This window comes from Perognathus longimembris, chromosome 3 (assembly GCF_023159225.1).
Source record: "Perognathus longimembris pacificus isolate PPM17 chromosome 3, ASM2315922v1, whole genome shotgun sequence".
NCBI classification, from domain to species: Eukaryota; Metazoa; Chordata; class Mammalia; order Rodentia; family Heteromyidae; genus Perognathus; species Perognathus longimembris.
The window spans coordinates 50,490,234-50,517,709 of record NC_063163.1 but is presented as its reverse complement, the minus strand read 5'-3'; the positions used below and the strand labels follow the sequence as shown (position 1 = coordinate 50,517,709).

Here is a 27,476-nt window from a genome sequence, read left to right as displayed (position 1 = left end):
TCTGCCTGCATCTAAAGAAAGAAAAAAAAAGCATTTCTTCAGGATCTCTGGCTGATTTACCTGAGCTGGTAGAGGCCGGGGATTTGCTGCGCCGGGAAGGCCCTGGGCTCTTGGTGGTGCTCCGGCGGGATGATGAAGCTATTTTGGTGTAAGAAGTGGACTTCACCACACGACATTCTGCAGAAACAAGAACAACCATACATCACGATCCAGTGACAGCACAGGCACCATCTTGCAATGAAAGCGCAATGCACCAGGAATAGAAATATATCTATTTCCATAGACCATCCTCGGTTGCACCTACTTTCTGCCTGCCCAGTGCTCTTTGGTGACCATGGAAACAGAAAAACAAAGATGGAGATCAGGATGGGTTTCTTATACATTCAAAAGTCAATGACAGGCTAAGCCACCTTGTTTAATTTCCTTACATTACTACTCTGGATCAGTTAGAATGAGAGGCTGGTGAAAGGGTGCTTTCATTGTCCTTCTCTTTACCTTCCTCTTAAGTTATGCGTGTATGTGTATTATTTTAAGGATACATTGTTCTTTCTTTCAAAAATGGGAGAGGAAAGGTCAACTTCCTGAACCAAGTAATGTAACCGAAGATTTCCATACTCCAGGACAGGTCAAAATGTATTGTCCTGGGACCTCTGCATAGAACGATATGGAACTTTATGATGCAAGTGATGATACATTTGCTCATAATATTGGGCCAGGTATCAGTGGCTCATACCTGTAATCCTAGCTACTCCAGAGCCTGAGATCAGGGGATCACAGATTGAAGTCAGCCCAAGCAGGAAAGTCTATGAGACTCTGATACCCAATTAACAACAACAACAACAAAAAACTAGAAATGGAGATGTGGCTCAAGTGGCTGAGCACCAGCCTTTAGTGAAAAAGCAAATAGACAATGCCCAGACTCTGAGATGGCACAAAAGAAGAAGAAGAAGAGGAGGAGGAGAAGGAGGAGACATAATGGTGGTTAAAAGATGCTGTTGTCCTTCTACAAGGATGTGGTGTCACTGCACAAAATCGCTAGAGTGCTTGTATTGTGTCTATAAAACCATCTTGACATAAGGATGAGAATAACTTCATTTTTGCTGGGTTTTCCAATGTTCCTATTCATTAAATTCAGTGCTTAATCTCATATAGCAAAGAACTATGTGTTTCACTCTTAGTGAGCTGCACAAATCAGTCATGATGTGCGAATCCATATGTCTTGTTCCGAAGAAACCACATTTCATAGTTAGAAAATATATGCTTTTAATGTTAATCAATGTTTAGTGCAGCTAAAATAGCATTAAGGAGAACATTAGGGACACTCCAAATAATTCACAATCAAATGCTATTTTTCCTTGAGGGTAGTATACCAAATTCAAGAATTTTTCTACTTACTTGTATGTTGAAACAACATTGGGAGAAACTGAACATACTGGTCTGCTACCAGTCCTTTTCATGCTAAAATATCTAGGAGCATTATTCCCTTTTACCACAGAAAGAACTGTAATTTAATTAGTCTGATTTTTTTGGCTAGGTGCTGATGGCTCATGTTTGTGATCCTAGTTACTTAGGAGGCTGATATTTGAGGGTCATGGTTCGAAGTCAGCCCAGGCAGAAAAGTCCTTGAGACTCTTATTTCTGGTTAACTAAAAGCCAAGAAAGGCACTATTGCTCAAGTGGAAGAGCATAAGCTTTAAACAAAAAAGCAAAGTGACAGCTGGGAATATGGCCTAGTGATAGAGTGCTTGCCTAGCATACATGAAGCCCTGGGTTCGACTGCTCAGCACCACCTATATAGAAAAAGGCAGAAGTGTCCCTGTCGCTCAAGTGGTAGAGTGCTAGCCTTGAGCAAAAAGAAGCCAGGAACAGTGCTCAGGCCCTGAGTTCAAGCCCCAGGACTTGCAAACAAACAAACAAAAAAATCATACTACTCCATCCCCCCCCAACAAGATTATTCTTTCCATTGGACATTTAACTTGCTTTCAGTACTTCACTATTGTAATTGTCCAATAATATCTTGTAAATGAGAATTCAAGCATCTGTCTCCTTCAGATAGATTTAGTCTTTGTTGGTTAAAATGAAATTTCTGTACGTAAGTGCTTTAATATATTTGCAAAATGAAGTTGTTTTAGTGGGCTGATGGAGGAGAGCTTTCAAGGCTGTTGGCAATTTTCTCTCCAGTGTCTGAACCATGTGACTTTTACTAGAGCAGGAATGCTCATTTTCCTGGTCCCCTGTGGAAGTAAAGTATTGTTTTTCTAAGAAGTTTTTCCCCCTCAAATTTCTAATCAAGTGTTAAGACTTAATTGGTTGCAATATGAAATCGGTTCATGGTCTGTACTATTATGTTTTCCCCTTATACATATTAACCATTTCTTTGCGAATATCTTTGGCAAAAATGAATTCACATCTTTCCTTATTTGCAATTAAGGTTGTTCTTTTTCTTAGTAGTTTGTAAGCATGTATTCCTTGTTCAAAAATGTATCTTTTTGTCTATCATGTTATATATATTTATCTTTATAGGCAGTGGCTGAAACAGGTTAACCTTTTGCATGTGGCATTATTTTTGAATATTGTCGTTTAGGTCAAAGTTTAATATGTTAACTTTTCCATTATGTATTTTAAACATGTTATCCTTTAGTTACAAAGAAATCACCATTTCAGATCTAATGCCAATGTGATTATCATATTTACACCTTCTCTATTTATGCAATTTAGAAGTTTAAAATACATTTCTTTCCTTTATCTCCTGTAGTTGATATTGTTTAGATAAAAGGGGGATGAGGATTCTATATGCAATATAAATGTTACCAGACTAGAAATAGGAGATATTGCGTAGAAAAGAGTTTCATATGAACTGAGAACAAATAAAGAGGAGGAAATGTCATGAAGAACATAGAAGAGGAAAAAAACAGTGAAGAAGAGGAGGAAGAAAGGAGGAGGAAGTGAAGGAGGAAGAAAAGGAGTGTTTTAAATTCTACTTCTGTTTTTTTTTTTTTTGATAGCTAAAAGCAGAGAGAAATGAATCAAAAATTGACTGGACTGAGAAACACCTAGGAGATTAGTAAGACCCATCTTGAAGGGTACCTATGATGGTGTTTCCAGAGATGAATAGATCATTAGCACTTTGACCTGATGAATAGATTAAGCCCTTGATGAACTGTAATATGATGACTTTAATGGGAGATGGTAAAAGGTAAGCTATGGGCCTAGCTGAAGGAAGTAGGTCACTGAAGGTGGGGCCTTGGGGCTATGATTTACCATGGCCTCTTCCTATCCACCACGCCCTCCCAGCCATGATGGATTGTCATCTCAGAAACCATGAGTCCAAATAAAATCTTGTATCCGAACACTTCTGGCTCACCCTGTAATCCTAGCTCCTCAGAAGGCTGAGATCTGAGGGCTGCAGTTTGGAAGCATCCAGGGCAAGAGAGTCTGTGAGATAAAACTCCAGTGGTAGAAGTAGATAAAACTCGAGTGGTAGACCACTAGCCTTGAGCAAAAAAAAATGCTTGAGGATAAAGCCCAGGCCTTGAATTCAAGCCCAAGAATTGGCACAAAAAATGAAAAGAAAAAATAAAACCTTTCTTCCTTTGAAATTGCTTGTCAGGCTTTCTGTCACAATGATGAAAAAAGCATTTAATAAACTGAGATTACTCGGTTTTTCCTAGTAACTTGGGCTACTGTTAGCTCTTCTGACCTGACCAGGGGGTATAGGAAGTTGATTTCATTTTGAAGAGGAAGAAAAAAGAAAAGGGGGGTGGGGAAGGGACTAATTTAGTTATGTCAACAAAAATTAAGACAGGAATAACCCAGAATATAACATTTACAACAGAGAAGATATGATCAGAAACACCAGACCAGGACTGTTTACATGACATGGAACAATAATGCATAAGGATGTGTTCATGGAAATTCTTTGTGTACAAAGCAGAGCGCTCAACAATGTGGAGGATCTCAAATTAGTTTAAGGCTTTATCCTCATAACTAACAGCACATTCTGGACTTTGTCCTAGATTTTTTTGTCTTGCCTTTTGGAAGGCTATTAACCACCCATCTGGATTGCCATATTGTAATCATGAGAATGCTTTCACCAACCACATTTTGATAAAGCAGCCACTGTGTGTGCCAGGCACAGAGCTTCAGGTAGTGTTGTGCCAAGTCGCAAGACCACCACCAAGAAGACCACCGAGATTCAGACATTCCGAAATGCAATAGCAAGGCAAGGCTGTATTCAAGCGGGGCCGCGGCCCAGGCCTTGTCCTACCCACCGACACAGCAGAGGTTAGGAGGCAGCCTCGAGCTGCGATTATACAGAGCTTATAAAGGCAAAAGACAAAGTTACAGCAATCAGGTGTTTAAGCAAGCAAGATTACGGGTACAAATCTGATTGGCTGAGGGCTCGAGGCATTCTAGGGGCAGTTAGAGTTAAGCATTCCCAGTGGTTAGAGTTCTAGACCGGCTGGGCCCTAATAAGCTTATCCTGGGTTTGCTCACAGGGCCTGCTTATCTCAGGTTCACGTGGTAAAGTGGGGTTCGCGTGGTAAAGTGGGGCCTGACTTCAAAGTCTGGCACTTCAGTAGTATGTAGAACAAAGTCAGAACTTGGAGCCTGGCATGTACACCCTTTGTTTTTGGCCTTGCTAATTTTTATTTTGTAAGATTCATATTTGAAAAACAAAGTTGGCTAGTTCAACAAATTATTTTTCAACAACAATACATTTTTCTCATCCTAAATCAAAATGAAGATTACAACAAGGGCAGGATGACCTGGGCTTTTTGTCTCAGGTCACAGACACTTATAGGCCACATAAATTAAAAACTCATAGTTTTGAAAGCTCAGACTTGAGTTAACCAGAATAAACAGTTAAAACAGAAAGCTACTAGCTGGTACACATTGTTCATCACAGCCTTCGGGGAGCCACAACAATTAAGATGTTAGGTTTAGGCTTTGTCTCATGCTCTTGGCCATGGGTGCAAGAATTTCTAGTTAGGACTCTAACGACCAGCCAGGGCTCCAGACTAGCATAACAGAACCAATCTCCCCACACTAAGTTGACACGTTACCGAATACCAGAAAGGTGCTAGTTATATCAGTCAACAACAGTCTTCTTAAAGAAAATGTAGTCATTACTGGATATTTTTGAGGCATTGAAAAAGGCTCATGTCATAGCTTGAGCTTCCATAGCTTCTACTGCTTATTTTAAATTCATCTCTTGCTATGCTATTAACCAACCAAATTTATTCATTTATTACTCTGCCTCCCTGCTCCTTACTCCATTAGGTACTAGCTAGTGGTTGAGTTATTTTAAAGTAGGTAATAGCTGCTCAGTGAATATTGGCTTAGTTTGCTATAGGTTCTGTTAGCATTTGTGTGAATACTTAGTTTTCTCTGAGCGGATCCAATCTCCCCCTTTACAGAGAAGGAAACTGAGTCTCAGAAAAGGCTAAGAACCTAAGTCTCTATACTTCCTAGATGCCTCCTCACCCCAGTATTTGATTGTGTGGCCTAATTATGCTGCTCCCTAGTGAACACAGCCTAGGAAATTTCTATTGATATCCATGGCCAGGAGCAGGTGAGTGAGTGATGGTAGATCTTAGGAAGGACAGCAAACAATGACCTGTCAATCTTATATAAATTACAAGATGACCTTAAAGCTGACTTTCTATCAAACTGTCTGAAAAACAAATAATGAATTCTCTTTGAAAAGCGGAGCTATAATGAAGCCATAACTTAGACAGTTTAAGACATGGAGTCTTAAAGATGATTACACATAAAAGATTACAAATTGTATACCACGTTCTTTTAGGGGAAGAGTGAGGCTCTGTGATTCATATTGGGGATCAGTATAATTCTGAAGGCTTGGGCTAAAAATCACAAACAGAAACAACACAAAATATGGTAACTACTTTCTTGTCTCCTCCCAAGGTCAAAATAGACCCAGTTAGAGTTTTGTGGTATCAAGGTATAAATCAAATCAAGTTCTCTCACTGTCTCTCTCTGTCTCTGTCTCTCTCTTTCACACACAGACACACACACCCCTATCTTTTCAGTTAAAGTTGATATTTGAGGTATTTTAATTAATTTAAATGGTTACTCTATTTTGTCATGATGAAAAATGCACGCATGATGAAAATGCATGATGAAAAACAACTACTTAACTACTTTCAAAACAATGCCAAAAGCTTTCACCTTAAAACCACAATTTAGAAACATTGGGGACAGTATAACCTAAGTGGCCAGTAAACACAAAAGCCTTATTTTTTTCTTTCCACAAAGGCTATATTTCACTAACTTTGGAGGGAGGGCAATCACTTCACTTCTTCATTCCATTGGACACACATTGTATTGAGCATTGTATTTTCTAAGGAATGGGAGGATGCCTTTCCTTTGTCTGTAGAGATACTAAGCAAGGCAGAAACCCCATTTTAGGAAGGCCGATGCTGAGACGGATGAAAGGGTGGAAGAAGTAGCCAGACGTGATAAGATCATAATCTAAAAGTGCAGCTATCCTTTGCTATCCACAGGACTTTGGTTCCAGAGTCCTTCTGCCACCCATTTGTACTAAAACTGTGACTGCTCAAACCTCTTACATGAAATCACAGAGTTGATTTATTATTTATGCCGCTACTGGAGCTTGAATTCAGCCTTGTGCTCTTGCTTAGCTTTTTGGCTTAAGACTGGCATGCTACCACTTGAGCCATACTTCCATTTCTGGCTTTTTGCTGATTAATTGGAGAGAAGAGTCTCACAGACAATTCTGCCTAGCCTGACTTTGAACTTCAACTCCCAGCCTCCTAAGTAGCTAGGATTACAGCTGTACATTTGCATGGTGAATACTATGCTTGGCTGAAATGGAGTAGTATTTACATAGCATCTATGTATACAACTTCCTGTGTACTTTAAATCATTTCTAGATTGCTTACAATACCTAATATAGTAGGCCTAAGCAAATAGACGTTGGTGGAATTAGTGAGAGGTGATTGAATGATGAGGGCACCAACTTCATCAGTGGGTTAAGCCAGTAATGAGTTCATACCAAATGGCTATTAGGAGCTGAGGCCTGGTTGGAAGAAGTAGGTCACCAAGGGAATGCCTTTGAATGATATATTTTGCCTTAGCCCCCTCTTCTCTGTGTGTCTGTCTGTCTGATGCTTCCTGGCTTGAGGTAGAAGCAGTTTGCTCCACCACATACCACATGCCCTTCCAACTGTGTGTCATCTTCATCAAAGGCTCAAACCAATGAATAACACTGCCCAATCTTGAGTAGTCCGTAACTATGAGCCAAAGTAAACCTTTTCTCTTTATAAGTTTTGTGTCTCATGTATGCCTGACTAATACCTATGGGAAATCAGACCAGCCATGAATTGGCTCCTTGGTGACTGAACCTCCTGTAACAAGTAAAGAAAGCAAGCAGGGTTGATAAAATCTCTGCCCTGGCAAGTTTCTAGATACCTCATGGTTCAAGGTAAGCCTTCATATGGTTTGTAGTGACATTAGCTTCACAGATACCCTGAGGATTTGGGAAGGAAGAAGTGAAAATGCCTCCTGTCTCCAGTCAGGCAAGAAATGGGCATTCTATAATGGATAGCTTCAGAGAGACAACCCAGATGGTAAGATACAGGGCGGTATGGAACATATTTTTTGGCCAGGCTCCCAGTGGCATGAGAACTTCCATTTAGGCAGAACCTCCCTCCACTCAGAAGCAGTTGGTATGTGGGCTGAAGTGCTATAGAAAATTTGGAGGAATAGAAATAATTACAGAACTGCACTGCAGGCACCCACGGCTCGCCTCAGAGCATAGAAGGGTCATGATTCTCAAGGTGCCACTTGTACCTTTTGGAGACTCTTGAGGGCAAAAGTGAGGGCTACCAAGTGTCTAGACAAAATTGGTTGTATGTTGCATGCAGATTAGAGCACATTCTTTAAGTAAGGAATGTTTTTATTGTTGTAACTTCTTTTTTAAAATCAGCCAGAATAAGGCTGGAGGCCTGTGGCTTACACCTGCGCAGGAGTCTGAAAACTGAAAATCCCAATTGAAAGCCAGTCTGGGCAGGAAAGTCTGTGAGACTCTTATACCCAATTAACCAGCAAATAGCTGGAATGGAGGTGGGGCTCAAGTGGCAGAGCACCAGCCTTGAATAGGTAAAGGTGAGAAAGAGTGTGGGGCCCTGGGTTCATACCCCAGTACCAGCACAAAAATAAATTAAGGCCAGAATAAAAGCATTCTTGGGTTAGAGGCCTCAACTTACCCCTACTCTGTGTTTACTAGAGTGGAGAACATGCAGCCCTCATATTGTATAGATACATGAAGCCCATTAAATCATTTGGTACATGGGAAAGACATATATTCTTTTTGGCTGCCTGTAATGATGTTTGTATGACCCTTGAATGATGTTAAAAATATCAAAATGGCCTTTGGGAAAATGTTCTCATGTCTTCCCATTCTAGAAAAATTCATTATCAGCTATATATCCTTTGTGCTTTCTGCCCTCTCTCAACCACAAAGACAAGCCGCCTTTTTTTTGGCAAAAGTACAAAGCCTCTGAATAGAATAATATTCCTCTCTGCTGCTATATGCAAAGAAGTCAGGAAGCACATTCAGTTCTAAAGCAGATAAAAATGGCACAAGTTCAGTGAGGAAAAGAAAAAAATGGCATTTCTGGTTCTCTAACTTCCTCAAATGTTGCCTTACATAGTCTCTGAGTTGAAAGAAACCTCCCAGAACATCAGGATTATCAGTGGTTACCAAATAAAAACTCTTCCAAATTTGTTTTCTTGCCTTGCCTCTGAAAAGTTGTCCATCTCTTCTTGAGCCCCTCTAGTGTCTGCAGGATTGTTGATCTCCTGCCTTAGAGCTTTTGGCAATCTCATTTAGCCTCCAGCTGCTCTGTGTGGATGAGTGGGGCAGATCTATTGTGATGTCATTGATGAACTAATGCTTGCTTCCTATGGAAATACAATGAAATTTGCTTTCACAGAAGTATTGCCACAAATGCAGGCGCCTGAAAGGAAGAACCAGTGTGCATCTTCTCAGCCACATGCTCTTAGTGGGACTGAGCGCTGTCCTGTGTTTCTGCTACCACTGGAGCCCCCATTGCTACTATCTGAGAGCTTTGGAACAAATGCTGCTTTCCCAGGTTCTCTATTCAACATGTCCGGGATGAAAGCAATAAAGACTGAGACACTGTTAAAAGTATAGATTAAGAAATATAAAGTTTAAACTGGAAATCTGTGGTTCACACCTGTCATCTTAGCTACTCAAGAGGCTGAGGTCTTGGGATCATGGTTCAATGCCAGCCTGGGCAGGGAAATCCATGAGATTCTTTTCTCCATCAAGGGACCAGAAGAAAGCCATGACTCAAGTGATAAGAGTATAAGCCTGAAGCAAAAATAGTTCAGAGACAGTGCACAGGTCCTGAGTTCAAGCCCCAGTACTGTCACACAATAAAAAAGAAAAAGGGCGAAATACAAGGTTTGGGGAAGATTAAATTAAAGACAAAGGCATCAGTTGGAATGGTTGAATAGGAGATTAAAGATCCAGAAACTGAGATGTTAGAGTGCCTTCTAAAAATATAGGCACGCGTGCCTCCATCAGCACCTGGACTAGCCCAGCACAGCTTTCAGAACGCCAGCTAAGCACTCCAGCTGGTGCCCACGTGCTCCCTACCCTGCAGGGCTCCTGAAGCCCTGACTGAGATCTCAGACATTACATAACATCTGCAGAAGGCTGTATGCTGCTGGCATTTGCTGTATTAACATCTCAAGAGTCACTGCTCTGACCTACTGTTATGATTGCATGAGTGATTCTCCTTTCTACTGTTTTTTTCCCCCTTTCCAGTCAAATGAGAGAAAAGGTCATTTCTTCTATGCTATAGTCCAGAGCTGTGTTGAGGTCTTGAGGAGGAGGAAAGCCAGTTTTGCTCTAGGAAATTGTCTGCTAGCTCAGATTCTTCCTCTCTTATTTCTTTCACCCCCAAATGTTATTACCTACATGATCCTCATTGGCCATGTTTGAGTTTCAGCCCTAGAGGAGAGGAGAACATGAGGAAGGACAGGCTCCACATGAAGGAAAGCTTCCTGGAAGCTCTAGGAAAGGACTGAGGCCTGCCTATGCTTCTGCTCTCTCTGGAGCCCCCATCACTACTGTTTGTCAGCTTTGGAACAAGTGCTGCTCCCTTGAACTCCCTTGACAACATATCCTAGATAAAAACTATCAAGACTGACACATGCTCATGAAAAATAAATAAGGTCTGGAACAGACCGAGTTAGAGGAAAAGGCATGTTCCTCCCCAAACTGAGGCTCACTGTACACACATACAGGTTAGGTCCAGTTACTATTTCCAGTAAAGGCCAAGGATGGTAGAGCCCATTTTGGCCTCTAACCACTACAAACCACAAAGAACTTCCTAGTGATAATGGCCAAACATTTCTCTCCACATTGCCAAGTATCTGCTGGTGGAGAACTATCGCCTACAGCTGAAAAGCACTGGTGGATGACTCTTTTAAGGTTGTTTCCTGATGAAACCCTGAAAGAAGTTCTTGGTGGTGTTAATGAAGCCATTACCAACTTCCTGTGGGTCCCTAAACAATGCATTTTGCACATTCATTCCGGAAGTTTAGTCCCCATGAGTTGATATTTTGTGAAGCTTTGATGAATCCACTGCTGTGTAGGTGATGCAATTGGCAATATTGAAGGTCTTGCGATATTTGGTTACAACTGGACAGACATGCAACGCCTAATTCATTTCTGAGAACATGGTACCTTGAAATGCTTTGGAAGGGGAGGAGGCCTTGGGGGCACTGAGTGGAAAAACATAACTTCTACATTGTGTGTGCAAGCCCCAGGTGTGTGTGCAAACCCCAGCATTACAGAAGGTTCCGGAGCACAGTCGGTGATCAGCTGCATTCTAAGCCAAGACCTTTTCCTGCCTACTTCAATCACAATTCCCTCATTTATTTTCTTGTTCTCCCCTGATGACAATCTAATTTGGGAGTGATATCACCTGACTTATTCAATGATCTTTTTGAAATTTATCTCAAAACGGTGATTCTGGAGTTCTCATGTAGCAGACTATTATTCTGACCTATAGGGGTATGGGGAGTTGTAACCAGGGCCATTAAGTCTGACAGCATTTCTGGAATCAATGCCACCATATGCTCATGAGCTAATTAATTTAAAACCAGTATCCTGTCTATCTGAAGTATACCCAGTAAACTGGTTTTCCCATAAGAGCCCAACATTATCAAGAGTAAATACATCCCAGAAAGGCGTCTTCATTTTTTTCATTGTCTGCTACCACTTTATTAATGGATGAGGCTTCACCAAGAGTCTTTTCCATCTTTTTGAACGCACAGAAGTCACCAAAATTGAGAAGTCCCAACTGCATGATTTTTAATTTCTTCTCATAAAAAATATTATGCAATTTTCAATGAGAGGCTGGAATGAACAGGGTGCTGAGTGGGTCTTCACTCCAGTGTCAGGAGTTCCATATCACTGAGTTTAAGTGCAATGTGTTCCTGTGTTCACTGAAAACCTAACCATGTTGAGAGACTCAATATTCAGACAGATAATACTTGGTTTTTATATATGTATGCTGTGCATGTATGTACATATGCATATATAAATACACACGTATCAATGTATACTAAATATGCATGCATGTATATACTAAATATACATACATGTATCTATGCACACATATATAATGTATATACATATTCATACATAGGTATGTGTATATACTATATGTATATATTCATATATACGTATAGGTATACACACACACACACACACACACACACACGTGAATGCTGACAACCTGCAGCAGCTGGCCCAGAAAACCATTCCTTAATCCATGCAACTGACCAGGGAGATAGCACACTAGAAGTCCATTATAGAAATCAGAATGCTGTACCTTTGCCAGGTGTTGTTGGCTACTCAGGAAGCTGGGATCCTAGGGTTGTGGTACAAAGATAGCCCTAGGCAGGAAAGTTTGTAGGACTCTTATTTCCAATTGAGCCCCTAAAATCCAGAAGTGGAGCTGTGGTTCAAGTGGTAGAGCCTTAGCCTTGAGCAGAAAACCTCCAAGACAGTGCCTAGTCCCTGAGTTCAAGCCCCAGGACTAGCACAAAAAGAAAGGGAAGAGAAGGGAAGGGGAAGAAGAAAGGAAGGGAAGGATGCTGTCCTCTTGGCACCATTCCAGGAAGCCAAGCAGCAGTCCTCCCTCCCATAGCATTCAAACTCAGATGGACAGAGACTAATTAATAACTGACAGCTTCCCTAATTTCTGTTCTCATCTCCAACTTGATGTCAACCAGAAAAAGCCAAGTGCATCCCTACCCAATCCTTTGGAATGCCCCACTGCTGGATAGCTGCCCCCAGCTTCCCTACACTGATGGCCTCCATCAGACACCCCTGGACTTCCCTTTCTCCCACTATGAAGCTTACCTGGTCCTCTGCCTGTCTTTGAGTCTCTGCCAGAATGCAGACAGCAGTGGCTAAGTCTTTGCTATATTGAGCTCAGAATAAATAGCCTTCGTTTTTCTCACTTGCTTGTTCTTCATTTATTTCCACAATGCACATGGCTCTCCCAACAGCTGTGGCTGGAGTACTGAAGTTAGCAGTGGTGATGGCTATGGCAATCACCCTGGCTCAGAAAATTTCACTTTCTCATTCATACCTTGGATTTCTGTGGCCCTGTTTATGATCGCCTAGGAGATCAGATCCTCAAGATGTGGGACAGGCATCATTTCTTCATCAGATGCAAACCATAGTAGTTAGCTTGAGTAAAGGACTTGCCATATGAATGCACTTACTTTCATCTGCTTGAATTATGATAACAGTCCAAAGAGGAGAGGAGGCTGGCTTAGGACAGAGCAGCTGAGCACCACAAGCCTCATACTTCCTCCAGACCTACATCCATCACACAGAGTCCTGCATGGTGACCATCTGAATTTCTCTCTTTTTTCTTTTCAAAGTGTCTGTATTCATGTCCTGTGGTTGCCATAATAATGAGCGTACACTTGATTGCTTTAAATGATCATATACTTGGTTGCTTTAAATGACTGACATCTATTTGCTCACAATTCTAAATGCCCAAAGCCTGCAATTATAGTATGAACAGACCCACAATTCCTTCAAAGGCTCTCTAGCTTTTGGTGACTCCCACTATTCTTTAGTTGCTTATCACATCGTTTAAGTCTTTGCCTCCATTTTTACATAGACTAATCTGTGCAGTGTGATCTATGAACCAACACCCTCAGCATCACCTGTGGATTCAGATAATTTCTAGCTTCATCTCAAATCCAATGAATCAGACTATGCATTTTTAAGCCAGGCCTATGACTCACACCTGCAATCCTACTGTAATGCTACACAGGAGGATAAGACCTGAATATCCCAGTTTATACCCAGCTTGGGAAGGCAAAGTCCTTTGAGACTGACCTCCTATTAATCACCCCAAATCCTGAAGTAGAACTGTGAGGTTCAAGAGGTACAGCACTAGCCTTGAGCAAAAAAGCTCAGGGAAAGCACCCAGGCCCTTGAGTTCAAGCGCCAGTACCAGCACACACAAGAAAATACATTTTTACCAACATTTTGGTGTTTCACCTCCATATTAATCTGGAAATGAAATGTAGTAAGGAAAGGACCCTTTAAATTGGTAGTAACTAAATATTAGTGAGAATAAGATTGATCTGTGAAAGCAAAACAACAGTCATCAGAGATTGTCATCCAAGTAGGCCAGGCATTGGATCTTAACCAAGCTGATTATGATCCTAGTACTCAATTAGTAATTTGAGAAACAGGGCCACAGATGGTAATAAATAAAAACATATAGCCCAGCTAGTTGTAGGTGTTCATGCCTGTGATCTCAGCTAATCAGGAGTCAGAAACAGAAGGCTAGTCTTGGCAAAAGTAGCAGCAAGACCGTATCTCATGAAAAATGAATAAATAAAACCATAGGGCTGGGAATGGAGCTCAAGTGGCAAGCATTTTATTGAGACGCTATAAAGGTGAGGGTTTAGAAACTTGTGTTTTTAATAATACACTCGCTGGATCTGATAATTACAGAGTTTTAGGAAAACTACCTTACTGGCAGGCATATTCTTGAGGAAAATTCCATGGAACACTTGGGAAGGGCACTGTGTGAGGTAGGCCTGTCTTGTTGAGGTATCATTATGTCAATTAAAAATGGACTACAGCACAGCCTGGGCAGGAAAGTCCACAAGACTCTTACCTCCAACAAACTACTAAAAAAAAAGCCCAAAGTAGAGCTGCAGCTCAAATGGTAGTACATTAGCCTTGAGAAAAACAAACTCAGGAATATTACCCAGGCCCTCGGTTCAAGACCCAGGCACCAGCTGCCCCAGCACCCCACCTTCCCAACAAGCACTAGATTCTTGGTGGGAGGAGGAGTTTCCAGAATGAAGGCACTTTTTCTCATCTAGATGTTCTGGGAAGTGGACATTAAGCTTGATTAAGGACACAGATTACAAACAAATGAAGGTTTCTCATATCTGTAATCCTTTCTACTAACGAGACTGAAACTTGCAGGATCATAGTTTGACACTAGCCTGGGGAAGAAAATATGCTAGATTCCATCTCCAACTAAGCAACAAAATGCTCCACTAAGAGGCACAGTTCAAATAGTAGAGCACCAGCCATGAGCATCAAGGGGCCCAGAGTTTAATCCCTAATACTTTCGCTAATACAGGAAAGGGAAAGAGAGAGAGAGAGATAGAAGGATGAGAAGGATGGTGGGAGAGAGAGAGAGAGAACAAAGAACAGAGATTGTCTACTAGGAAGGGTTCAATGTTTGAAGAGAAGTCAGTCTGGCCTTACTATAAGAGAAGACCCTCTCAACCTGAGTCCATGGAGTCCAAGGAACTTAGTGGTTATTGCTTTGAGATTGCACCATCATCTCAAGGAGGAGAAACATAAATTCAAAATTCAATTGAGAAGCCAGGAACAAAACCCTAAGAACAGGAATAAACATTGAGACTCTTGTGCAGAAATAAGTAATCAGACCATGATAAATGACAAGCTGAAGTTGCATGGCTATCAAGGGGTTGATATACTAAGCAAAGTTTCATTGGATCAGAATTTAATGAAGAGCTTGTAACTTCAAAGAATGAGGACAATCACAGAGGCCAATGAACTCAACTGTTGTCAGGGACAGATAATACAAATGGGTGTGCTTGGCAGAATGCAAAAAAATGAGGGACTGAATTAAGCCTACTCTACCTGTGACCTGTAAGTCAATCTTCCTTCTGTATATAATTCAGATTGCTGGTTTGTGATTCCATGATCTACAGGTTAAAATAATCAGAGCTTTACAATGTAAGACCAGTGATAAAGTAATAATTGTATGGTTTGAAGAAGTAACAAATTAGAAGTATTTTGTGATTATCTAACAAATTATTAGTATGAAGCTAGTATAGGGGGCTTTGTACCTAAAATAAGAAGGAATTAAAATTATAGCAGAAGTTTCCTTAGGCTTCAGGAAGAGCTAGATAATAAAAGCTTAATGTGTTTGTTCTTATAAATTATTTTTGTTTCTTGTAAAGGTGATGTACAGAGGGGTTATAGTTATGTAAGTAAGGAATGAGTACATTTATTTTCCAACATTGTTACCCCAGCCCTCATTTTTCTCCCACTTTCCTACCCCACCCCCAAGTTAGAAAGTTCATTTCCAACCTAGTGTCTTGTGGGTAATGCTGCTTTGTCCTTTGTTTCTCCATTTTGTCATTCTCCTTCCCCTACCCAAATCAGGTAAATGTATATACAGGACACAGGGTACCGGAATCAAATACAGGGACTACAGGAGATAAACCAAAGGGAAAAAGAAAAAAAAAATGAATTGCATAGAGTACATTAAAAAAAACAACAACAAAAAAGCCTCTTGTTCTATATCTTGGAGTTCATTTTGATTAGCATCATTTTATGTGGTAATATGAACACATCTACTGAGCTATTGTGATCCTCTGTGAGGGCTATCCTAGACATATGCTAATGGTTACAAATGAGGGCAACCACGGAGCCTATGTTTCTTTGGATCTGGCTTACTTCACTTAATATGATTTTTCCCCAAGTTTTTCCATTTCCTTACGAATGGGACAATGTCATTCTTTCTCATGGAAGCATAGAATTGCATATATATGCCACATTTTCTTTATCCATTCATCTACTGAGGGGCATCTGGATTGGTTCCATATCTTGACTATGGTAAATAATTCTGCACCGAACATAGTTGTGCTGGTAGCTTTAGTGTGGCCTTGTTTGTGATCATGTAGGTAAATGCCCAGGAGTAGGATTGCTGGATCATAGGCAAGTTCTGTGTTTAGTCTTTTGAGGAACCTCTGTACTGCTTTCCAGGGTGGTTGAACCAGCTTATATTCCCACCAAGAGTAATAGCATTCCCTTTGGGCCATATCCCTGCCAGCACCTACTATTATTTGTTTTCTTGATAATTTCCATTCTAACTGGGGTGGGCTATTCTTATTTCCTCTCCAGAGAAATCTATTTTCAATTCTTTAGCTCACTTATTAATGGGGTGGATAAATGGGATTGCATTATCTGCATGCAAAGTATATAGCTAGCAAGATAAATAGAAAGTCCACAGTTTGGGAGAAGATCTTCACTAGCTATACAATGGACAAGGGCCTTATATGAAAAATATACATGGAGCTAAAAAAATTAACCCCCCCAATAAAAAATCCTTAATAAATTCTTAAGAGAGCTTGCATTTCTTTCCAAAGGGATACTGAAAAGTATGTCATCCAGTCAGGTTTTCCTGCAAAGGTTTACATATCACTTTAAGTGTAGTCAGGATGTAAAATGAATGATCTCTTGGGATATTGCAGAAGTACATACCTCAAAGAAATGCTGGTACCAGAAGCAAAGTCTCTTTTCTAGAAGCATTCAGAGAACAGTACCAGAGACATACACTTGGAGAGACTAAATGAAGTGCTGCATGTAAATTGGTTTTCTGCGAATCACTTATGCCTTTGGGTTTCTAGGGTACTCTTTGAAGAAAGCAGCATGAGTGAATTCAAGAAACAAGGATAAAATGAATCTTTTCCTTTATTTCATAACTCAGTGCAGGAAGCATCCAACACCCACATTTTAGGACAGCTTTTGTAGAGTCTGTGGGTAGTTTTCCTTAGTCTTCCCCTGCTCCAGAGGAATGCAAGCAGCAAGTTAAGATTCTTTCATGTAAAGATTAAGTAGGATAAAATAACAGAAAGACACAAAGTCTGACAGGTTTAAGTAGAGATACATTTCCAGGAAGAACACTTCTCAGCATGTTTGGTAGATTTTAAACTTCTCAGTGATTCTCTCCCAACAGGCCTTCTTTGGACCTCATTGGGAAGGGAGATTGTGTTTTCACCTGGATGGAGATTCTCTTAAATGTCTGCTTGCAGTACAGTTGGGAAGAGACAATATTCCCGAGTTCCTTTTATTTTCAGCAAGAAGATAGTATCTATAGACAAATCCTGCTGGCCACACTTGGCAGCTTTGGAAGTAGACATACTGATTAATGGTGTTCCAGGTGATATTAATGGTGCAGGGAAATTACAGGTGGTCCAGTGCCCTGGATAATGGGAATTAAGTGGAGGAATAATACATGGGTAAGTGAAGGAATGATACATTTCTGAAAATAGCCTGAACCAAGTAGAAATATGCATTCCTGGTGAATGACTCAGTATTAGGGTAGATTTGCCTGTTGAACAGATCAGATGGGAGTAGAGCAGAATGGCCAATCCACTTCATAACCAGCTGATGTATTGGCTTTGTCTTTGAGATTGGTTGTTGATCTGCTCACTGGATATCCAGCTCCCAGATACAGTGGCTCACAAAGCTTGTATGACATTTATCATTGCTTCAAGTCTAAGTCCCTTTCCAGGTTATGTGGGGAAGAGAAACAACAAACAAAGAGAAACTTTAGAAGTTCTGATTAGAGGAGAGAGGTGATGGTGTTGGTACTGAGTTTTGAACTCAGGGCATGGGCACTGTCCCTTAGCTTTTTCAGTTCAAAGTTGGTTCTCTACCACTTGAGCTAAACTCCATTTCCCACTTTGTGCTGGTTAATTGGACATGAGGCTCCAAATAACTAGATTTTCCTGCTCAGTCTAGCTTTGAACTATGATTCTTAGATCTCGGCCTCTTGATTAGGTATGATTAAGCTACAAGTAAGCCACCGGTGCCTGGGCAATGTATTGTTTTTAAAACAAAATTCCCAATTCCTCATTCTGTAAAAAGTCAAAGAACAATTGCCTTTGATCTGATGACATCATTTACTCATTTATGTTATGTGGCTCAGATGCTTTGTTTTTATAATTCTGAGATAAGGTCTCACTGTGTAGTCTAGGCTGGCCTCAAACTGGCAACCCTGCTTCAGCTTCTCATTTGCTAGGATTTGGATTTTTTTTTTCAAGGACAGCGTTGTTATATCAATAAAAATAAAAGTCTTTAGAAAAAAGTACAGACCCACACATACACAGAATATAAGTGATAAATTTGTAAACAATGTTCTTTTTGTAAGTTTTTCTACATTCTCCCAACTTAAGAGATGTCTAAAGAATAATCCTTGTGGGTAATTCTATGTGTCTTACTCTGAAGATATAGCATTCCCCTTTGTTACTTTTGTCCAAAAGCATAATATTTACTGTCCTATTTCTCCTCTTATTATTTGACTTTCCTGTAACAAGAAGTACCCGACCATCAATTCCCTAATAAAAAACTTAGTTGTACAGTTTAATTTTAAGGATTCTCTTCATGAGTCATTTATCCATTTCCCTTGCTATTCCAAATGACAGACATTAAATTATATCTCTGGGTACATGCAATTAATCTTTAGTTCTGAAGTGAAGAAAAGAAGAAAAAGGTTAGAACCACCTAAAGCCTCTTTTTCCCATTTTATCAAGAGAAAGTAGAGTATGAGTTGAAAACTTGATTTATCTCTCTTAAATCTCCTTGAAGATTACCTTTACAAAAGGGGGTGAGTAGGTGTTAAATGTGGCTTAAAATGAAATCCCTTAGCAGAACTTATGTAAGTCCGTGGGCTCTTGCATTTCAATAGTAATAAATATTGTAGTCATATGAAGGCAGCCATCTAAAGGACAGTATTTAGGATCATGGTCTTTCAAGGAAAAGTTTAGTTACAAGGGTGGCATTAGAGTTGACTGGCCACCGGGCTGCCTCAAATCAGAACAAGTTGAACAAGAAATGTACTCACTGTCTTACATATGAAACTGTAACCCCTCTGTACTTCACTTTGATAATAAAGGGGAAAAATGGGGGAAAAAAGAAAACCTCCAACTTGCATTTGGCCATCATCCATCAAACAAAGGACTCATCAGTGTAGTCCACAAAGCAATTGTCTCTGGCAAAACAATTCACAAAATGAATTCTGTAGATACCTTGCGCTTGGTGGTTAGACTTATCACCTTCACATATTTTCCACATAAATTACGATTGTATATAAACTGCAAGTTAAGGGTTTTTCTGGGGGGTATTGTTTGTTTGTTTTTATTTTAGTTTTCTGTTTTTGCCTGTCCTCAGGGTCTGGGTGCTGCTCTTAAGCTTCTTTTGCTCAAGGCTAGTGCTCTAACACTTGAGCCACAACTCAACTCCACTTCCAGCTTTTCTGAGTAGTTTGTTGGAGATAAGTCACACAGACTTTCCTGCTCCGGCTGGTTTCAAACCATGATCTTCAGACATCAGCTTCCGGAGTACGTGGATTATAGGCATGAGCCGCCAGGCCTGGGTGTAAGCTTGTATTTTTATCGCAAGTGTGACCCTTTATTTCTAAAACATAAAGTATCAGACCATGGTTCAAGGACAATTTTACAAGGAGATGATTACTTCACTTTCCAATACTGTTAGCAGAGATATATTTAAGCAATTTTTAAAAGTATTCTTTGATTGTTAAGAAATAAGTGATCTTATTTGCTTTATCCTCGGAACATCTTTATTTTTTTCACCTGTCCTGTGGTTTGAACATAGAGTCTAAGTCCATACACCTGTAATCTCAGCTGTATAGGAGGTAGAGGGAGTAATAGTGCAGTCTGAGGCTGGCCTTAGAAAAAATGAGACTATATCTGAAAAATAAACTAATGATAACATAGCTGGAAGCATGGCTCAAGTGGCAAAGAAGTTGTCTAACAAACACAAGGCCTTAAGTTCAAACCCTAGTATTGCCAAGAGTAAGAAAAACAAAGCTTTTTATTGAGAGGTGAACTTGGTTACCTATGATTTCTAAAATGCTTTCAATCATTCAAGTTACTCTTTCCTTTTAAGAACTATAGGAACTCAAAGTTGTTTTATCTCCATTTATAACTATACTGGAAATCTAGGTTTATAAATATAGGAATTTTCTTTTTTATGTTTAAAAAATAAATTATGATATTGCTAATAGGTATGGTTCTTTATTTCAGGAGTGAGGGAAAATTGATTCTAAAATTGATTTTGGTGACGGTTGTACAGTTCTACAGATAGACAACAGCCGCTGAATTGTACACTTTAAGTGGGTGAAATGTGTGGAACGTGAATCATATCTTAATAAAGTTGTTGTAAAAATAAAATGTGATGTGTTTGGGGTAGAGCTGTGCAAAATAACCTTCTGTGATTTGTCATGATTTTGCTTATAGCATCTTCTGTACTAGGGAGGTAATAATTCATTTTAGGAAACAAGATTTTGAGGAACCCATCTTTGGAAATCCCTTCCCCTCTTATTTATCCTCATCTACCACTTTCCCTGTTCAAATTCTTTCACTCAGGTGGCTCAAGGCAGACGAGGAGGAGATTTCCAGTCTCCTCTTTCATTTTTGTTATTCTTTGGACTCCTGGCATTGTAGAATTTTACTTTGGTGTAGATATTCTATAACATAACATATAACAATGTGGATTCTGGCACAAGGCAAATAACTTTGAAGGACTCAAGAAATTAATCTTGCTATCAAGATCGTGAGTTCTAACATAAGTGATTCCAGAAACATGCTCACCTTGCTGAAGAGACTGTTACACACTATATTATATAATCACTATTTCTTAGAAAATGTATCTCCTCTCTTTTTAAATACCTGCACTGATTATTCACTGGGCAGACATTTTTGCTGTCTACATTTTTATTCTTTAAGATCTCTCATCAAAACATAACAAAGAATACAGTTATGGGCATTATTACATTATTTTCAACAGCTTGGTGATGGTAGCTTTAATCATTAAATTCCTAACCTTCAGAGTATGAGTCAAAGTCTAGGTAAATTACTTTTCTTTTTGCCACAACTCTGATATGAGTCACTGATGAAACAAAAATCTTTAAACTAATTTAATTTAGTGAAATCATCTTTAACATACTTAATAGGAAAACATTGTCAAGTTTTTTCTATCCATTTGCTCACATATTGTGAGGTGCTACTGTGTTTTAGACTTTCAGGGGTATGATAAGGTATCAGTTAGGATCTGATAGACAGTAATCAGATAATGAAGTGAATGTACTCAAGATTTCTGGAAGATTCCAACAGGATCCAGAACCCTTACATGATTCACAGTCCATATAGGGGTTTCATCCACCTTTCTGTGACCTCTCTATGGCTTGTGGACAGGAGACTTTTTATAACAATGTCCAGTTTTTACCCCAATCATGGCAGTGTTCCATGTCTAGAATATTAACTGGTGATTCTCCTAGCTAGACAACGCCAATGTCTTTACCTGCTTATTTTACAATTTTAGCATAAGATAAATAGCCTAGGATGAGCCAAAGAATTTTTTTTTTCTTGGCTAGAGAGAGAATATGTTGGGTAGGACTTAGCTTTTCACATGACAACATAGGCCACAGTACAATTTATTGTCATCACCATCTCAGTAAACTGGTCTTTCAGATAGACAGAGAAGCTTAGTAGCATTTGTTTAACTAATGCCATATAAAAAAATGAGACAAAAATAAAGGCATCTACTGTATCTTGGTAGTTTCCTTCCAGAGTTTTAAACTAATAGAATTATGGTAATGCCAGTAGGCAAAGGGAAAAGAAGTAAGATAGCCAGCAGCTTTTCAAGAAATTTAAACTGTCATTGACTTACAATCTTCACTCGAAAGTTGTTCCAGCCACTGACTATTTCTAGAGCATCAACTATGTTAGATACTATAGATGTACAAAACTGAGTTTTTAAAAAGTACCTATCTCTGTTACATTTTCACTCCTGAGTGTTACCTCATGGGTCTTGCCCTGAAGATTTATTTACTCCCTAAGCTGACACAATGGGAGGTGGTGAAAACTTCAGGAGACGAGACCTAGTTGGAGGAAGCAAGCCATTGGTGGTTTGTCTTTGAATACATATTGGGACCCCAGTACCTTCTTCTTACACTCTTTGCTTCCTGCCCCCATGTCCTGCTATGTACTCCCACTATGAGGCACTGTCCTTCCGCAGGCCCAAAGGCAATAGAGGCAATGGGTTAAATATCTATGAAACTGGGAGCCAAAGTAAATCTTCTCTCTTCTTAAAATGCTTCAGGTATTTCAAAGATTGTGGCAATCCTTAGAAAGGCAGATGTACTAATGACTTCATCAACAACTACTATTTTTTTTTTAGCAATTCTGTATGTGTACACTAATTCCTTTACACTTAATGCTATAAGCTAGGCACAAATGCAACCCCATTTTTAAAAAAGCTTAATACTCACCATGACTCAGAGTCACACATATGCAAAGTATCTGAGCCAGTCTTGAATTCCATACAGTCCAATGCCAGATCCCCAGCCCAGAGTAGAACTAGTAATCTACCCTGGGAAAGGCACTAGCAATTGAAAGGAGTTTGTCCTGACTGATGGTATGGTTCTAATATGCCTTGCGCTCTGGTTTGCATTCTGAGCTGGGCCTAGACATAGGCATAAGATCAAGAAGAAAGAGCAGATGCTGATGTTGGTGGCTCATGCCAGTAGTCCTAGTTTGAGACTCCTATCTTCAATTAACTACTGGGTGGGTGGGGGGAGAGCTGGAGGTAGGGCTCTGGTTCAAGTGGTAGGGTACTAGTCTTGAGCACAAAAAGCTCATGAATGGTGCCAAAGTTCAAGCCCCAGGACTGACAGCAGGACCTGTAGCAGAAGCAGCAATAGCAGCAGCAGGAGGAGGAGAAGGAAGAGGAGGAGGATGAGGAGGAGAAAAAAGAGGAGGAAGAGGAGGAGGAGAAGTGCAGAGGCATCAAATCATCAAATGCACATAAGAGAGGACCAGACTAGAAAGGACGCAGAGAGGGCTCAGAGCTCAGAAAGAAGCCCTAGGCCACCATGCTCAACATGGTGATTCTTTTTTGATTCTTCTTCCTGATGTGTAGGCACAAGAAGTGGAGAGGTAGAAGAGAAGATGAGCAACAACTCAGATTTAAGCAGTGTTTCATCTTCAAATTCTGACACCTTTGTTTTTAGGTATTTGGATGTAATGATGGTTAGTAGAAAGTAAGATTCTGAGTTGGAATATGATTACAGAGTTAATAATATTTAAAGAACCTCAAGTAGATGCTTTTGTTACAGAAGAGGAGCAGAAGTCTTCAGATGAGAATTGTTTGGATGGATTTTTAACCCATTTTTGATCATTCAGAATTATCCTTAATGCACTTTTATATACATGATCAATGAAAAGCTGGTTATGACAGATGTTTTCATGACCCTTTAGGGTAGATTATAGTTTTTAATTAATCCCATTAAGTTATCACACAGGTATATTTTTCTACTTTAATGTATAGTGGGTTGGCTACATAATCATTTTATATACTACCTTCATTTCTACTTTTTTAAAGTAAATTCTCTACTTTAAATGATATCAGAGATGTAAGTCAGTCCTTGGCATGAATGGCATGTGTGTAGCTATCACTAGAAATTGTTTAATGTCAAGATTTTGAAGAACAATATAAGCAAAACATTTATTTTGTAAGAAAAGATAACACTTGATAATAATCTTGTGTGTGTGTGTGTGTGTACACACACACACATGCTAGTACTAGGGCTTGAACACAGGGTCTCATTTTCTCACACAGCTTCTTCACTGATGTCTGGTATTCTACTATTTGAGCTACAACTCCACTACCAGCTTTTGGGTGATTAACTGGAGATAAGAATCTCATGGACTTCTCTTCCTTGGCTACCTTTGAATCATGATTCTCAGATCTCAGCCTCCTAAGGAAATAGGATTACAGGCAAAAGCAACTAGTTCCCAGTGATATTAATATCTTTCAACTTAGTATGCATTATAGGACAACAAAAGAATCAGGGATTGTCTCTAGTGATTAAGCTTGAAGATAAATTCAAATTTAGATTTATCAATATATCAGTGAAAGCAAAATGAACCAATTCTAATGGAAATATACAGGTTATTATATCTTCCTGTTACTGGGTAAGAAATGTTACGGGGTTGGAGGAAGGGGATTTCCCCATCCCTCCAAATTTCCGCAACTCAGAGACAGTCTCAAGCAAAAAGATGGATTTATTGGGGAAGCAAAAAGCAAACTAACCGGCCAGGGATGCAGCACAGACTCGGGAGCTGAAACTGCGACAGTGAAAAGTGAGCTGACCAGCCAGGGACACAGTGCAGACTCTGGAGCTAACACCGTGACCCCGAGCAGTCCTCAAATTGGGGTTTATAAAGGTAAAAGCATAGCACAGATGTAGGGGCTTGACGAAGAGGTACAACAAACAACAAGTGAAGTAAGCGTGGCATAGATATAGCAGATTGACGCAGGGAGTAGAGCAAATAACAACTTAAGCAAGCCTTTGACAGAAGCAGAATTTGGGGATCAGGTTGATCTAATAATCAAGACAGAGTCAGCTCTATTCCGCCCCCAACATTTCCTACCATGTTTCCCTAATCAAGATGGAGTCAGCTCTACAACATTCCCATATCAATGCAAACTTTTAAAACGGTCTGCATATACCACATTGATTTTCTCAGGAATGTCTCTTTTTCTAGTTCACATAAACTTAAAACTTTCCTGAATAAAAACTATTCTTTTTCTTTTGCAAACTTTCTTAGAAGAATGCAAGAAGAATGTTTTACTTTGCTATCCTTCAGCAAAAAACTTTGGGTGAGGTGTCAAAGACACCAAACAGAAAAGGACATTTAAAGTTTTTGTTTTGTAAGTGTAGAAAATTGGGAAAATTGATTTCTAGAACACAAAAGTTCTCAGAATGATTTTGCCTAGATTGTATAAAGTAACAATGAAGAAAAAATCTTATGCTGTTAGAATTCACTAAGTAAAATATTAAAAAGTGAAGATAGTCTATTTTTTTTAAAGTATACAAAAAACCTCAATGTTCTTCTTATGGAAGAATCTAGCAAGATTTCACTGAGAGCATTCACTTATGTCTCTTATGCACTCAGTATGCTGAGATGGAAAGGATACAGTCCTCATGCAAATCTTTATGCAGGAGGGAGAGGTTAATCCATAGTCAGTTAACCACAACATAAACTCATTAATGCACTACTTGAGAAAGACAGACATGGGAACAATGGATTCTAGAAGCTTATGCAAGAGACTTAGGCTGATTGTGGATAAGGAATATTCATGAAACTGTCAAGTACTGTAAATCTTAAAAATTGTGTTATGGAGCTGGGCACTAGCTTTTGGCTCATGGCTATGAGCTAGTGACTCGTGCCTGTAATCCTAGCTACTCAGGAGGCTGAGATATGAGGATCACAATTCAAAGCCAGCCCAGGCAGGGATAAAAGGCGAGTCAATGCAACAGCGATACTTATAAGACAATATGTTGGAAATTAACAGTACAACTAGAGAGGAGGTTTGGGGAGAAGGGAAGGTGGGTGAAAAATGAGGAAGGATGTAAGACGTTTGACAAGAAGTGGACTCATGTATGTAACTGTAACCTTGTACATCACCTTGACAATAAAATTAAATTAAAAAAAATCTTTGTGAGACTCTTATCTCCAATAAACTACTCAGAAAAAGGTGGAAGGGCTGTTATGGCTCAGCACTAGCCTTGAGCAAAAGAAGTTCAAGGACAGTGCCTAGGCCTGAGAGCAAACCCCCAGGATTCACACACACACACACCCCCCACACACACACACACACGCAAGCCCCCAGGATTCACATACACACACACACACACACACACACATTTTTTAAAAATGTGTTGTGAGTGAGACCAAAGGATGATATTCTTAGGAGAGGACCACAAAGACTCAATAGCTATGTGCATATGATCATATAAAATAGTGCTTATCTAAATGAATTCCAAGAAATGGAAACAAGAGGTTTTGAGGGTTTGGGTTTTTTTGGTTTTTTTTTTTTTTTTTTGGTATTTTGCTTTTTTCCCCCCTCTTTTATCATTGATTTTGAATTCTGTACCTTTTGTCTTATATGTAAGTTTATCTGCTTTGGGGTGGGCAAGGGAGAGCACAGAAATGGTGTAACAAAGGCTAAACAAATGCAGCAGTGGTACTCACTAGACTATGTTGAAAACAAATTATACAACTTGTGGGGGAGGGGTCAGGAGGGAAAAAAAACTGGGAGAAAATGAGGGAAGAGGTGACACTGTTCAAAAGGAAATGTACTTATTACCTGACTTATGTAACTGTTACCCCTCTATACATCACCTTTACAATTGCAATAAAAAAAATTGTGTTAGAGCTCAAATTTGAAACATTCCCCACAAAACTTGAATGCTGAATACTCGCTTCCTCCTCCCATGCAACAGTGCTCAGAGATGAGTCTCAACAAAATTGAGAGACAAAGGTCAAAAAGACAAACCATTCCAAAAGCAATAATTACAAAGCCATTTGGTGTAAATCAATTGCACAACTCTTAGGGGGAGAGGGAAAGAGGGGGGAATGAGGGAGGAGGTAACAAGTTGAACAAGAAATGTACTCACTGCCTTACATATGAATCTGTAACCCCTCTGTACCACACTTTGACAATAAAGAAAAAAGTTTTTTAAATTTTTTTAAAAAAGAAGGTGACTGGATCATAAAAGCTCTAGCCTTATCAATGGTGTATCCAGCTGTTGGATTGATTCATAGCTTATTGCGCTATTGAAAGATGGTAAAAAAAAAAAAATCCTTAGGAGGTAGGGCTTAATTGAAAGCAGTAGGTCATGGAGGAATGCCCTTGAAAGGTATATTTTATCTTGGCTTGCTCTCCTCTCTGTATATCTGTCATTCTCTCTGTCTCTCTGCCCTCCAGCCTCCAGTTTTACTCCATCTCTGTGCTCTTCATCATGATGTTTACCAAATAACCATGAACGGAAACATACGAAACCATGAACTAACACAAACTTTTCATCCTTAAGTTTGTTTTGCTCCCCCTCATATTTTATCACAGTCATGGGTGTAGCAATAAACTAGGTGAACAAAACAAAGGAACACTAGGTTAGAAATTACATGGTCAAGGTCAGGAGAGGGGTAAGGCAACACTGAGTGGAGAAGGAAAGAAGAGGTGTCTGAAGAAGCAAGTAAGGACAGGAAAA

The 27,476-nt window shown here is 39.6% G+C and overlaps 1 protein-coding gene across 2 annotated transcripts in view; it reads right to left on the bottom strand.

The window, feature by feature from the left end:
• Positions 1–27,476, bottom strand: part of Dclk1 (doublecortin like kinase 1) — a 327,731-nt gene that overhangs the window by 100,318 nt on the left and 199,937 nt on the right. For both annotated transcript variants that reach the window (XM_048341504.1, XM_048341503.1), the window contains exon 5: positions 61–177. In XM_048341504.1, coding sequence (XP_048197461.1) covers positions 61–177 — 117 coding nt within the window. The remainder of the gene's footprint in view (positions 1–60; positions 178–27,476) is intronic.